Raw genomic sequence first — 14,816 nt, forward strand, 5'->3', positions numbered from 1 at the left:
ACCCATACATACGTCACCCACACCGCTGAGATACCGTGTAGATTAGATGCTTTTACAACATAGAGACGAGCGCTCGTTCGCCGATCGAGTCGCCGAATTCCAACTTCCCTGTCCACACTGATCGGAGATCGGCGACGAGCGCTCGTAAATCACCAAATGCCGCATGTACGGTCGCGGCATTAGAAGAGAAACTTTCCGTTGCCCATTGTATGAGTTGTTCTAATCAACCACATATACTAATTCTAATATTAAGAATTATTTCTAGGTATACCAAAAGAGAGATAGATTAGTCGAAACCTTTAAAGTAGTTCTAAAAATTACCATTATAATATTCAAGGTGTAGCCTAGAAATGGTGCCAAATTTATCTGAAAACAAATACTGATTGTAACTGATGTTCTGCGGAAATTTGAAAAAGGAATAACAAGCATAAAACGTGAAACACTTACGATCGTTTCTTCCTCTGTCAGCTGACACTGATCGGTTTAAGCTGTCATCTCTACCGATGTCATTTTCTGGACCTGCCGATTTCGATCTGTTCTTCGATTTGCCCAATCGCCTCTTGATTGTACCAAAGAAATCTCGGCGTTTTCTAGGGCGCCCTCTGTATTCGTAGTCTGAAGTAGACTGGGATTGAAGAGTAGTAGTAGCTGAGAAATCACCTGCCTAAAAATTAATTAAAATCTAATATTTCCAAATCGAAAAAGTGCATAAAAATTAGAGACTGACTTAAAATTCTCAATTTTAAAATTCATTGCGTAAGTTGTTTAAAATTATTTAAGATAAGTATAAGCAGAGAATAACGAATGTTTGCATATACAGGGTGTCCCAATATTCCGTGGACATAGAACTACTACGTATTTTTGGAATCAATAAAGTCCATTGGACATAATTTACCTCTATACAAAAGTGCGTCGCTTGTCGGCTTTAGAGGGCATCAAACTTTAAAGTACGGCAAGGGTGAAAACTACCCCCACCCCTACGTAAATTTTACTATAAATATTTTCCAACTCAACCGACGATCGATTTTTTTTTTCGTAAAATGGTCCTTGTAGTATTTACTACATTTTTTGTCTCTTGTAAAAAAACGCCACCAAACATACTTTTTGAGGAAAAAATATTTTTCCGAAGCTGACTTCCAAAAAATATTTTTTGTTCCATCAAGCTATGGAGGCGCATAACATCTATTATGCTCTTAATAATCTAGTTGCCGAAGATATGGAATTTTACGTTAGTATAACAAATCATATTTAACAATAAGCTTCATAAAAGCTTAAAAAAATTAATAACTTCAAAATTAATTAACGTTCCGTTTTATTTTTGATTGATGCCCTCGAACGGACAAACGAAGCACTTTTGTATAAAGGTAAATTATGTGCAATCAATTTATTTTAATTCAAAGAATACGTAGTTCTTCTATGTCCACAGAATTTATTGGAAGTATGGCCTATATATTTTGTAGCTCTTTGGAAAAATTAATTCCCCAATTTTTTCTCTCAAAAACTATGCGATATGGTGCTTTTTTATAAGATACAAAATATATATGAAATACTAGAAAGAACATTTTACGAAAAGAAAATCAGTGGTGAGTTGAATTGGAAAATATTTATACTAAAATTTATGTAGGGGTGGGGGTAGTTTTCACTCTTCCTGTGCTTTTTCTTTATTTTTGTGAATGCTAAATGTTAAAGACTTAGCAAAACATAGGCACCCAAAATCTCATTCAAATCGGAAAATGTGTTTAAGTTTGATGCCCTCTAGCCGACAAACGAAGCACTTTTGTATAGAGGTAAATTGTATCAAATGAACTTATTTTGATTTCAAAAATTCGTAGTAGTTCTATGTCCACAAAATATTGGGACACCCTGTATAAAAAAGAAGCGTAAAGATAACTGTCATTCAGTTAATTTAAATTTGATTCTAATAAATTGCAAATTTTTAAGCAAGATGATCCACTTTTTAGCCGCAAGTTTTTAGGATATAAGAAAGGACTTAAATTTATGAAGAAAATGTTTAATAACTTCAAGAAATGAAAAAAATGCACAGAAAGCCTAATTTAATGGATTAACAAGATAGTAAAATTTAAAGATAACTTTTCCGTACTTTTTTAAAAGGTATCTAAGTATTAAACAATATGGTATTAATAAGAAAAATATTAGTTTTTAAATACTGTGTTAGTTAAAACGAGAACTGTCCCAGAACTGGAAATAGAATAACAGATAAAGTTGAAGACAGGACTAGAAAAAGACAGTTGCAAACCTTTCCCGACGACTCTAAATCACTAACGTTCTCTTTAGTTGAAGTATCACCGTTTGCACCACCATTTGTTTCCGCTGTTACTGGTACTCCGTTTTCCTGTATTCCCTCTGTCTTAGAACTGTTTCCATTTGCATGTAATTCAGTTAGCTTCTCTTTAAGTTTGTCACCGTCTACTTTCACTTCAACGTTTTGCTTTTCGGCATCGATAAGATTTTGGCTTGGATTTATCTCCAGCCTTTCTACTTCTTTCCAATCCCCATTTTCCAATTCCAGCTTTAAGTTAGTAAGAAAAAACGAAAAATTCACACAAAGTTAGCTTTAGCTTATTAGATTTCAGTTTTTTTTTGTGCTCAATTACTGCGTACACCATATCTCATAATGTTAACTACGAAATCGGTAAATGAATGTTTCAAAAGTATTAGAAAATAAACAATTTCTAAAATTTTCACGGTAATAAAATACTTGAAATAAAACAATAACATGGTCTGTCCAATAAGTCAGGGAACATCTCGACAGATGACATCCAGAAATGACGGAAAATGCAACTTACCTGTCAATTAAGTCGACAGATACAACTGTCACTGTCATGACATCCTTCCGTTGGACAGAATATAATCGATTTTTTTCCAAATGGCTTTACAACTTCCTGAATAAAGTTTAGGAAAAACAATAACATTTAGTAAGATAAGCAGTATTTCTGTCTTTTAAAAAATAGTTAGCAACAACCGCCGTACTTGAAAAATTTACCTTGTTGTTCAGTGGTATTGATGGTGTTAAATATGTAAAACCCCCTAACGGGGGGTGTTTCTTCCGTCAATTATCTATACCGCCGCGCCGGCAGTAATTTAGCCAGTTTGTTTCAAAAATATGAAATATGCTACTCGGATCCTTTTAAACGAGCGACAAATTTTTGATCAATGGAGCAGGTGTTGCGTTTATGTAAGAATCCAAATTTTCAAAAAAATCTTATCACCAGTTCTCAATAAACATCTAACGTATCAAACTAAAAATCACCCAGTATCTAGCAATTATTTAAAAAAAAAAACATTGAATTTAAGTACAAAAAACAACAAATTGTAAATATTACGTTTTTAGTAATTATACATTATAAGATATTGTGTAGTCAAATCTTGATGTTATTTTTATTTAATGCCCTGTTAATGAATTTAGTCAAATATTAAGAAACCTATTTATTTTTATTACAAATTTATTTAGAAACTAGTTATTTAAAATCGAAACATATCCAAAAAATAAAAGGGTTCCCCAACAGTAACAAAGTTGTTAAAAAAAACAACGATGCGAACTGAAGTACTTCTTTCGTGTTCTTACCTTTACAAATCTTTGTGATGGCTGCTAAAATCAAAACAAAGCTGTGTTAGTCAAAAACATCTAAAATAAAACTAAACGGTTCTAAATCAAAACCAGACGTACCCTTTGAACGCTGTGAATAACTAATGTACTTTTGTTTGGACTGCCAAACTGTCTGTTTCTTTCTAAATCTGTCAGTGCTGAATTTAGTACGTGGTTTCCATTCGTCAGATTATCTGTAATAAGTAAAGTAGTTGGAATGAACTTTTAATGAGTTGAAAATGTAATAGGAACTAGTTACTTGTATACTGATTACCGTTAAGGTAAGTGGTAGTGGTGGTAGAAAGCCTCGCGCGACTAGGTGAGGGTGTCCTGATTGTTTCCTTAATTTTAAAGGGCTGATTACTACCGACATTCGGTATATCGGCACCCTCGATGAAAAGGAACTGTAAAAATAAAAGAAAATAAATATACTATCCTTTAGTAGATCTAATAGCTATTCATTTTAACTACATATTTACAAATATAATTAGATTAAATAGGTATATTACTTTCACAGAGTGAAACAAGAAACTTTTGAACATCAAATAGCAAAGAAACTCACTAATGAAACATATTCGATCATCGTAGCAGCCCAATAACTTTTTTATTTGGATTTCATAAAAAAAAAAATATTTGTTAATTATGTAGAATTGCTGTGTTAAAAACACTAAATTTTGATCAATGAGCCTTTATTTGATGAATCTTTCTTAAAATATACTCAAATCATATTTTTAATTATAAACTCATTTTTTCAAATGGAACGAGGGTGGCTCATTAACATATTCGGAAAAAGCATTTTTTTACAATTAGTTTGGTAATGACACTCCAGAATTAAATTACTATTTTCTTTATGCAAAAATGTCAAAAGCTGTCATATGAGTATGAGATATCGTTCTAGTCGGAATGTAACTTTTTATTGAATAGTAAAATAATATCGAGGACACCATTTAAAAATCAAAAGTTGCTATCATTTCCGGTAAAAGAGGAAGTGACTGAAAATAATTGAACACCTCAATCAATCCTAATTTATGTCATGTACTAACATACTAACTCCCGTTTTTTTCATATACAGCATATTTGACTAAAAATGGCGTTTATATTATATGATAGATGGCTATGAAATGGCCAGAGATTCCAGAGATGGCTATGAAATAAAGATCGCTGTCATTTTATATGTAAAATTATATAGAAAATGTCATCAATCGTCATTTCCAAGCCAACTGGACGCAGTTATTATATTATTGGATCATACGGTAGCTTTAATAAGTTATTTTAGAAGATAGGTACCATACGAAAAAAAGCGTAGTAAAATAAAAAACGAGATTACTTGCAAATGAAGATCGCTGCCCTTTTGTATGTAAAATTATATGGAGAATGTCATTGCTCGTTATTTCCAAGCTAACTGGACCGTTTTTTTTTCGATCATACCGTATAATACCGCTTTGATATTACAGAAAAAAAAAATTAATCAAATTGAAAACAATTATGACGTTCTACCAAAATATTGCGTAATGCCTTCCTCATGTTATTAAAAATTTCTACTTATAAACTTAATATACTGAATAGGTAAATAAATAAATAAAATTATTTATTTAATAAAGTTTCTTATGTATTTTTTGCCCTAAAATTATTATATCCTAAACTAAACACCTATTTTACTGCAAAATAAAAACATTAAATCACCACAATACACCAAAACACTTTTACTTTTACACTGGACGCGCGTTTTGCTAACCATGTTAGCATCATCAGCAGATGATTATAAACTCAGTTTATAATGTTACCATGTTAGCATCATCAGCAGATGATTATAAACTCAGTTTATAATCATGTGCTGATGATGCTAACATGGTTAGCGAAACGCGCGTCCAGTGTAAAAGTAAAAGTGTTTTGGTGTATTGTGGTGATTTAGTGTTTTTATTTTGCTGTGTAACACCAAAGGTTCCAACCCTCAACTGTAACCTATTTTACTAAAAATTACTTAAAAATATAAAAATATATCTTGAGTAGTTTATATTTTAATTAAAACAATACAATGCTTATATATTGTAGTAGAGATACTTAAAAAAGCTGTGAAAGCTCGTTACGTTAGAAAGTAAATAAACATTTTTAAGTAAAACAAACTATTAATAACTTCATCAAATAATAAACAAATGTTAGCTTAACAGCTAGGAAAATTGCTTCACGTTTTAATAGTTATTTACTTATAGATAAACTTTTAACATGCAATTAATATCGCTACGTCATTACAATTAATAAGCTTATTGCTGAGTACAAACTATAATTTGAAAAAAATGTGTCTCTATGGTCACATTTGAGTAGAAAAGATATGCTTAATTTTACAGAAAGAAAAGTAAAAATAATAATAATAACTAAAAAGTATTAAGTATACAGGGGTGTCAAAATATATAAAATAGTGTACCAAACTTCAGTCGATGATTATACAGGTAAATAAAAACAAAAAATTCCTATGAATTGCTTCCCAAAGAAGTTACAGTTACTTTGTTTAGTGCAAATTGATAAACTGTTTTCAATATATTTGCGTTTAAAGGTTACTATGCGTCGATTTTAGTATTACCGAAGGAAATTTTTGATAGAAACCAGTAAGAATTTGAATAGAGTGTATTAAAACAAGGAACAATGTAGTTGTTGTGGTAACAGCAGTAGTACCCACTACCCTATTGGAAAGTACCTAGGACTTTACGGATTTTTGCACTATCGCCATTCGTTTTGGCATTAAAATGTATAGTAACAAATTTCAAAAATAATAGTTTACTAATGTTCTTAAAAATAAACCAAATGTATTATTTACATTTACCCTTTCGAAGACTGTAAATTCCTTGGAAAGCATTTTAGGTCATATGTTCATAGGAACTTTTTGTTTTATTTTTATCTGTAGAATAACCCACTGAAGTTTGGTACACTATTTTTTGACACCCCGTATATTCAGTCCCTTGTTTCGATTTATTTCTGCTAAATTATGTAAAAGCAAATATTAGTTAATAGCTATAGGTAGTTCCATTTAACGGTTTGTATCAGTTCTTGTTTTAAATGTTTTCTTAAAACTGAGCTGCTTATAACCCCCCCCCTCTCCAATTCACATTAAATTTTAGTGTAGCAGATATACAAACTATAGTACTATTCATGCAATATTACAATAATAGTTAGATAAGTTTGCAAAAGAAAAGTATAAAAACTAACCTGTTAAGTCAAACGTGATTGCTCACGGAAATTGTTAGAAATAGCACCAAAACCAATTTGCATGGACTGCACATGGGTGGACCTACTTATTCATGCTGCTAAAATTAAAGCATTAAGGCGGTATGTGCAGAGGCATAACATGCAATCGGATTGTGCTAAGCATGTTACAGTTAAACACATAAATTTGACCATTATATTATAATAATTATTAAAAAGTGAAGAAAAATAAAAAATCTGTTCTATTTAATTTTTTTAAATAAATTTTTAAAAAGTATTCTAACATAATATGTGTGAATAAGTAATATTTATTGCCTTTGTGAAGGGCTCACTGAATCAGTTTACATGGATTTTTACAACTAATAATTAAATAATAATTAATTACAAAATAAAAAATAAGAAAGTAGAAAATAATTTATGAATCAACCAAAACAAAAACTCATTAAGTATATTTCCATAAAGATATACAGGGTGAATCTTAAATACGTACCAATATTTTTAAGGGTAGTATATTTTGTATGTTTGTGACCCCAGAAACACGTTTTTTTCTAAAAAAAGTCTTTTTTCGCATTTTTTTTAAATTTGGAATTTTTAGTTAAAAAACATAATATCTTCATAATATGACAAAATACACAGTAGATTAAATTTACAAAAAAGAAAACCCAGAAAAAATCCAGTGGTTAACAAAATTTAAGCAAAAAATCCATTTTTTGATATTTTCAAAGTAAAATATCTCGGACTACTAAATATATCTGGACTAAATTGAAAAACAATAAAGGAGAAAATATGGTTCTTTTATTGAGATCTACTACCAGCTCTGAAAATATTTGCACTTATTTAAGACTCACCCTGTATATCACAGACTATACAGCCCTGTGGCGCATCTAGAGATTGAGTCTGGGAGGATCAGTGGCAATATTTAAATAAACTACTATATTTAAATTAAATATTCGCTGAAACGTATTGTGACAGTGGAACAAAGTACACTTGGATTGCTTTGGATTTTCTAATTTATATGGTACTATTATCCTTTTTTGTGACAATTTTATTTTACACCATATTTTATTTTATTTATAAATGTCTTCTTGGGAGGGGTAATTAGCCCAATTCCCCCTCCTGTATATACACCCCCAAATATAGCCATTACTTATGGTAATCCAATTTGGTCTAAGCAATGTGGAATATCACATTTCACATTCAATAGCCACTCAATATAATGGCTCAAATTTATGTGATAGCAAAGTATATTTCTATATAGCAATATTCATATTTTTGAAAATACATTATTATAACCAGAATATTGTCACAGTGAGATATAAAATTATGTATTATTAAATTGATATATACAAATAAATAAGTTGTTATTGGTAGCTGTTATTAAAAGCATTAAACATTAATTAATAGTATAACCCCATTTAAAAAAAAATAAATATAAAAATACACATTTCTTGTGTAGTAAGTCTCAATTCAGAACCTCAAAAATAGTGAAATAAATTAGTGGTTTCAAAGTGATGGTACTTTTGAATTAGCATAAAAAGTTATATTAAGTTTATTGTTTTATAAGCTAATTATTAGGCTTTCTCTATGGATACAACTGACTACCGCAATCTGTTGCTAGGATATTCTATTAATTTTAATAGTGTTTTTTAAACATTGTGAATGATTGTAAACTAAAAAGTATAGTGTAATTGAAACTACTAATTGCGAGCTTGAAGCTTTCTAAAGCTTCACTTGTTAACTTTTGTTAATCTTTCACCGAAATTATAGGAACATTTATTTACGTTAATTGAAGCCTCTAATTTATTCCACTAATTAGGAGATTCTGAATAAAGCTAGTTCTATACTTTCATTAAAATTTAGGTATTGGTTAAAAATGTTCTGTGGTTTTTGAAAGCTATGGTAGTACATTACACTAAAAGTGTTTCAGATCGTTATCTGGAATCTGGAGATACCTACATTTGATTTAATTTTACATGTTTTTTTGTAATAATATTAAATTTGTCTTGTTTCTCATTAATTATATCAACTTTAAATAATCTCAAAAGATTTATTGAAAATTCAACCATATTAGCGAAGGAAAATGCTTCAAATAACAGCTAAAATGTTATAATTTGTAATATTGCAATATAGAAATCAAACAATAAATTAGTCATATAATAGATATTCATAAAAGGTAAGTTACTTGCCTCAACTGTTAGCGTTCCTGTAACGGGATCGCTTTCGTACGGTCTGCTTTGCAAAGATATGATCTGCCTTTGCGACGGATTGATTAATAGTTCCTCTACGCCTACTATACCTAATCCTAGGAATCGATGCGGCCTCACAGCGTGATCGTATACTTCGAACAGTAGTTCCGCCGTATGAGGAGATAAGTCACTATATACAAAAATATAATCATTAGATATTGTAAAGTATCATACAATAAATGTATACCGTACTTTTGCTGTACAACACTCCCAAGTCAATATTTTTCATTAATATAATTGAAGGGCTTATTGTACATGATAAGCTACTCAACCAGAAATCAGTTTTATTAACTAGTAACTAGTGTTTTTCTTGCCTTTTATCCAACAAATTTGTTAGATAAATACTAAAAACTCAACTATCTCTAAAACGTCTTCAAATTTATATTTATTAATATTCAAATTTACACATTTTTTCAAGACTCCAGTCTAATAATTCAGAATTATGGATTTGTGGCATATCATGTTATTACAATAAGCCCTTCAATTATTATTTTTAAAATAATTTTAATTATCGTTGTGCTCATAGGTATAGTCACTAACGATTAAGTATTATAGGCTTGGTGCATTTCAGTTGATTTCAACAGATTCCGACCGCAGCGCTTCAACGGGAAAAATCCGAAATTATCAGTACTTATTTCACGCCGCCACACAATGGTTTATTTTTAAGATTTACGGGGACATCTGGCCATACAGTGGTGTTTTGAAAACTTCAAAATACCCTGTATATATAAAAACTAGACTAGTTGCGCACCTTAAAAGCAAACAAAATATATTTGTTGGACAAAAAATTTCTTATAAAATAATTGGCGAAATTCGCAATTGAAAAGGTAAGCATTTAATAGAGATTCTTTAATGTTATTTGATTCAAATTCGAAATTGTTTTTGTGATAGGTGAAATTTTTATATTAATCTAACATGGATTTAGTTTCTTTGAGTAAGTTTTAAGCTGTTTTGGTCTTTTATCCGATAATTATTTTAAACATTTTATATATCATTACAATTTGACCTTTTTATTTAGTTTAAAGGGATGCGAAAAATAAGATGCGCTTTCGATCTGACCAAAGTTAATTTTATTTTAAAGTCTGAACATTTCTCTTCAAAATCAATGTAGTCGCAATGTGCGATGAGGTGCGTAACATTTTTTTTTTTTGGTTTTTCGTTTTAGGTGGCACTCCAGAAATCACTAGATTGCACTTATTTCAATTTTTGTGCGATAACTTCTTGATTTCGCGTGCTAATTCTACTGATGTAAAAAACAAAATGTTAAATTACATTAGTATATCATCTGTTGATGAAGAGAGGGCCAGAAGCAAAATTTCGGTGTTTTCTGGTAAATTATTTAATCGCTGGAAAAACTGCGATAGAAAGAAAACACAGTTTCTTAAAAAACATGTTATTTGGCTAAATGAAGTAGTTTACAGTTCCAAACCTTCTAGTACTTATCTATATAAAGTTCTTCAGGCCAAAAAGGACTGTTATCCTTCCAATATTACAGTAACGGAGTCCAGTGCGGCAATAAATCTACAAAGTCTCTTAGATCATACCAGCATGCGCTTATGTAGAACAGAATGAAGTTTTGGAGCGAGTTTTGAAGGATGGGGCTTTTAATTTTCAAACGATATATAAATGGGGATTTGACGGCAGCTCCATCCACTCAACTTATAAGCAAGTTTTTCAAAATAATCCACAATGGACTGATTCCGATTTACTATTAACACCTATTGTACCATTAAAAATTACGTGTCAGACAAATTTGGGGTAAAAAATATTTGGCAAAATCGTCGAACTTCGTCCACACGTTTCCGTATTCCAATTAAATTTGAACTTATTAAAGAAACACTTGACGTTATTAGGAAAGAAAACGAAATCATAGAAAACTTAAACCCCCTTAACATTTAAACTTAAAAAATATTTCTTAGAGGGTGTGCAATGGGCAAATTTTGACAGTTTTAGAGTTGTTATTAAAAATTTTAGTTTCTAATGACTTTTATTTATTTTTTAAGAAACACCGTTTTTGAGATATTAGGCTTAACCCAAGTTAAATTACACACCCTATATATTTTTCTAGTAGTTACAGATAGTTATGGTAGTCTTTAGAATTCTATGCAACAAATAGGTATCTGTCGTATAAATTTTACGTATAGTATTTTTTTGAGAAACTTACCGTTTTTTAGATATTAAGTTAAATGACACATCCTGTATATATTTTTAGTACTTAAAAAATAGTTGTAGTCTCCTTATACCACAATACAAAAAAACATATCTGGTATAAATTTTATAACTAGTTTCAATCCCGTTACAGTTTTTAATTAAATCTCTGATGTCCCCGTAAATCAGTTAAATAAACCATTGTGCGCCGCCGCCGCGCCGTCATGTTAATCGTATTAAAAAATTATCGAAAACGTAGTTTTGTCATAATATTTAAGTATTTTAGTTTTTTGTTAGTGCAGTTATTGAGACTAACCGTTCTCTAAAAAATATTCACCGGTCAACGTATCCTCGAAAATGTGTGGTCAAGAAAAGTTGAACCAACTATCCTACACGCTTTTCTTCATTTGAAAAATTCATATTTACAATTTTTGTTTATTTTAATTTACAAAGTTTGGATGTGACAGCTTCACATTTCTGAGAGCAAAAACGATTAAACTTGTTTCCTTGGCTAAGTGAAATTGTTTAAAAATTATAAGAATTGGCTATAACTCCGTAATTTTTCGAAGAAAACATATTTTATCTTATATCGCTGAAAAGCTTAAAAAATGGCGCTGTTTATGAAGTCACGGCCAACTACGGTTTCCATTTAAAAAAAAAACACATGTTTGTGTCATATGTCAAAAATGACAGGCTTTAAAAAAAAACGGAGAACACAATCTCCAGTAGTTTCCGAGATACCCATAGAGAACATCGTAGGAAACTCACCCTGTATATATTATAAATCAATCGGAACTTATCCTCGCCCCAGCTAATCAGTAAACGTTTAAATTCTACTTTCTAAAATTTTATGGTGGTAAATGATGGTGCAGAATATAAAGAAGATACAGATGTACGCATGTATAAAAAATACAAGTACAAAATTCCCGCATATATTCCTTCACCGCTGTAAGTTATGAATACGGTAATGAAAGTGTCTATACTCTGTTTTACGACTCAAGGTAGATTATGACAGACCTTCTAATATTTTTTAAGATAACGTATGAATTATTATTAATAAAATATTTTGTTTTACTTATTCCTGTGCTGTATTAGAACTTTTTTTATTTGTAGATAATAAGTTATATCGATAAGTATAATGCAGGAAGTTTCATGAAGTTTGAAAGAAAGAAATGGTTATTTTATTATAGATTTTTTGTATGTGGTTTGTTTAACACACCTTTGTTCACTAAAATTTTAAATATATTATATTCTCGCTTTGCATCCCAATTGTACCAACTTATTTCTTTGTGAAATAAAATAAACTACTTTGAAATTAAAATGACAAACATTTATCACTGACAAGTATTTTGTCATTGGACAGACTATAGTATGAGCTTTCCCACTTCACAGTAAGCTATACATATACTTCAAAATTAAAAATGGGAATGTTAATAGTTACGAAATGATATTTAATTATAATAATCTGTTACGATTATTAAAAATTAACAACACATAGATATAATTTATTTATTTTATTACTTACAATAAGAAATGTTCGTCCCAGTAAGGTGAGTCGGTGTTCTTCTGCACCGAAGTTTGGTTCTTCTGAGAGGGTTCGTCCATCTCTATGACGCAGAATGGTTCTACACAGCCTTGGGTGCCGCCCAATTGGGCGGCTCTTATCACTTTTACTAAAAGTCGTTTCTCTCCTTGAAGTTGGACCGCGTTCAGCGGAGAATGATTAGGCGTTGATGAGTAAGCATTACCTTGCTAAAACAAATGCCAATTGAAAATTATAGACAGAAGAACATAATGATTTTTAAGTAAAAAAGCAAATTCAACTTCATTGCAAACTGGCTAATAAATAGTTGAACAAATTTATTTCTTTCAGTCAAACGGTAAAATTAAATGTATTTGAAGTTAACATATTGTTTACAATAATAATTTAATAAAGACACATTTTACTATTCATTAATTACAAATAAAGTCGATCTAAAAAGAATGACCTCTCATTAAATTACTAAAATACTTCTTTTCATGTGTATATCTGATAATAATTAATTAAAACCTATGTATTATGTATGGTATATGATCAGGGATTAGACATTAATAACCCCCCATAATCCAGCGGATTTGGTCTGCGGATTTATTCGGTAGATTTGGCTCATCACGTACCAAAACCCTCGTATTTCGGATGGCCCAATCTGGCCTGCTTCCGACTCATACCAACTTCTGCTGATTAGATAGATCCTTGCCTGATTAAATCTTTCGACGTTTTATAAAAGCGTTACAAGCCCACAGACTTTATCCTTCGATCGTTTTTTAGACCAATCTAATCTGACAGATCAAGCTTGCGGATTTGGGCCGTCAGAGGCTTGGTCCGCGGTCCGACACACAAACATAAAGTTTCTATCCGCGAATTTGCCAGATGCTATCGGTCAATTTACATGTTGAAGTATGAGGGGCTAATCAAATATCTAGCAGGGTTAGCCTAGAACGGATTTAATAAAGGAAAACGAATATAAAAAATATTTCGCTAGAAACTCTATTGATTATGTGAGAAATACTCACCATGCTGTCATAATGCAAAGGAAGCATACGACCTGGTGTTTCGATATGACGAATTAGTCTTGGGCATGTGGGGTACTGGGCCAAGTTGAGATTCACTTCAGTGTTCCTTAAAGCAGTGGTCACTATTTCACTGAAACAGATTATTCGTATTAATTCACTACCCGTAACATTATTATTTTAATTTTGAAGAAACGATTGTTTTAAGGAATTATTATTTTAACTATTCTAATTGTAGTAAAAATATATAACTAAATGGAGCCACGTTAAATAAAAATATTTCATATTGAAAAAAATATTTTTTCATATGATCACAGATAACACATAATCCAGATGGCCATTGCTTACGGAACAGCATGTTTTCGATGAGACAGTTCCCTATTAATGACACAGAGGGCGCCTATAGCCAAATCTAATAATATTTTTAAAACGAACGAATTTCGAGCCACACCACGGCCACGCGATGTGAAGCGACGTAGCCGGTTGTTCATATTTATAAGCAAATTCCCGGTCAAACTCCAGGGAAAAATGTATATTCGGACTTTAATACTATACAATTGGATATGAAAATACTAGTCGCAGTGGATGTTTGAAAGTCAGAATTTCTAGATGAATATATATGCTATTTATAGCCATGAAATTTATAATTTAGATTTTATTTTTATTATTTGTCTCTTAATATTCATTAGCTGAAAATAAGGGTAAAGGTTATCTATATAGGCATTCGCCCCATAAGAATTAAGGGATGAAAATTTGTACAAAAATTCATTAAAATCGGTTTTGGAAGTATGAAATTTTGCACAGACGTTCCTTATGTAACGTAATTTAGCACTCAGGAACAATTTTTGGAAATTCGCCCTCTAACGGGGTGAAATGAGGTGTGGACAAAAAAAAAATTGCTTGTTATTGCTAAATTACGTTACATAAGGAACAAACAGAATTTCATACTTCTAAACCCGATTTTAACAAATGTTTGTACAAATTTTCATCCCTTATTTCACTCTCTTAAGAGATGAATGTCCAAAATCCACCTGTACAAAATTCCACACTCGTAGGACTGTTAGTTT

General features: G+C 30.8%; 1 protein-coding gene across 11 annotated transcripts in view; it reads right to left on the reverse strand.

The window, feature by feature from the left end:
- The window catches only part of LOC115881827, an 89,023-nt gene that overhangs the window by 12,127 nt on the left and 62,080 nt on the right, over positions 1–14,816 (reverse strand). For 2 of the 11 annotated variants that reach the window (XM_030899497.1, XM_030899502.1), the window contains exons 5-12: positions 13,753–13,882; positions 12,725–12,951; positions 8,992–9,181; positions 3,867–4,011; positions 3,689–3,801; positions 3,587–3,610; positions 2,258–2,530; positions 448–664 (exon numbers count right to left, since the gene is read on the reverse strand). In XM_030899497.1, coding sequence (XP_030755357.1) covers positions 448–664; positions 2,258–2,530; positions 3,587–3,610; positions 3,689–3,801; positions 3,867–4,011; positions 8,992–9,181; positions 12,725–12,951; positions 13,753–13,882 — 1,319 coding nt within the window. Of the gene's footprint in view, positions 1–295; positions 367–447; positions 665–2,257; positions 2,531–3,586; positions 3,611–3,688; positions 3,802–3,866; positions 4,012–8,991; positions 9,182–12,724; positions 12,952–13,752; positions 13,883–14,816 lie in introns of those variants that run through there. The other 9 variants (XM_030899508.1, XM_030899500.1, XM_030899499.1 and 6 more) reach the window with 9 other exon arrangements.

Source organism: Sitophilus oryzae, unplaced genomic scaffold, assembly GCF_002938485.1.
Source record: "Sitophilus oryzae breed Bouriz unplaced genomic scaffold, Soryzae_2.0 scaffold_1743_pilon_pilon, whole genome shotgun sequence".
Lineage (NCBI taxonomy): Eukaryota > Metazoa > Arthropoda > Insecta > Coleoptera > Curculionidae > Sitophilus > Sitophilus oryzae.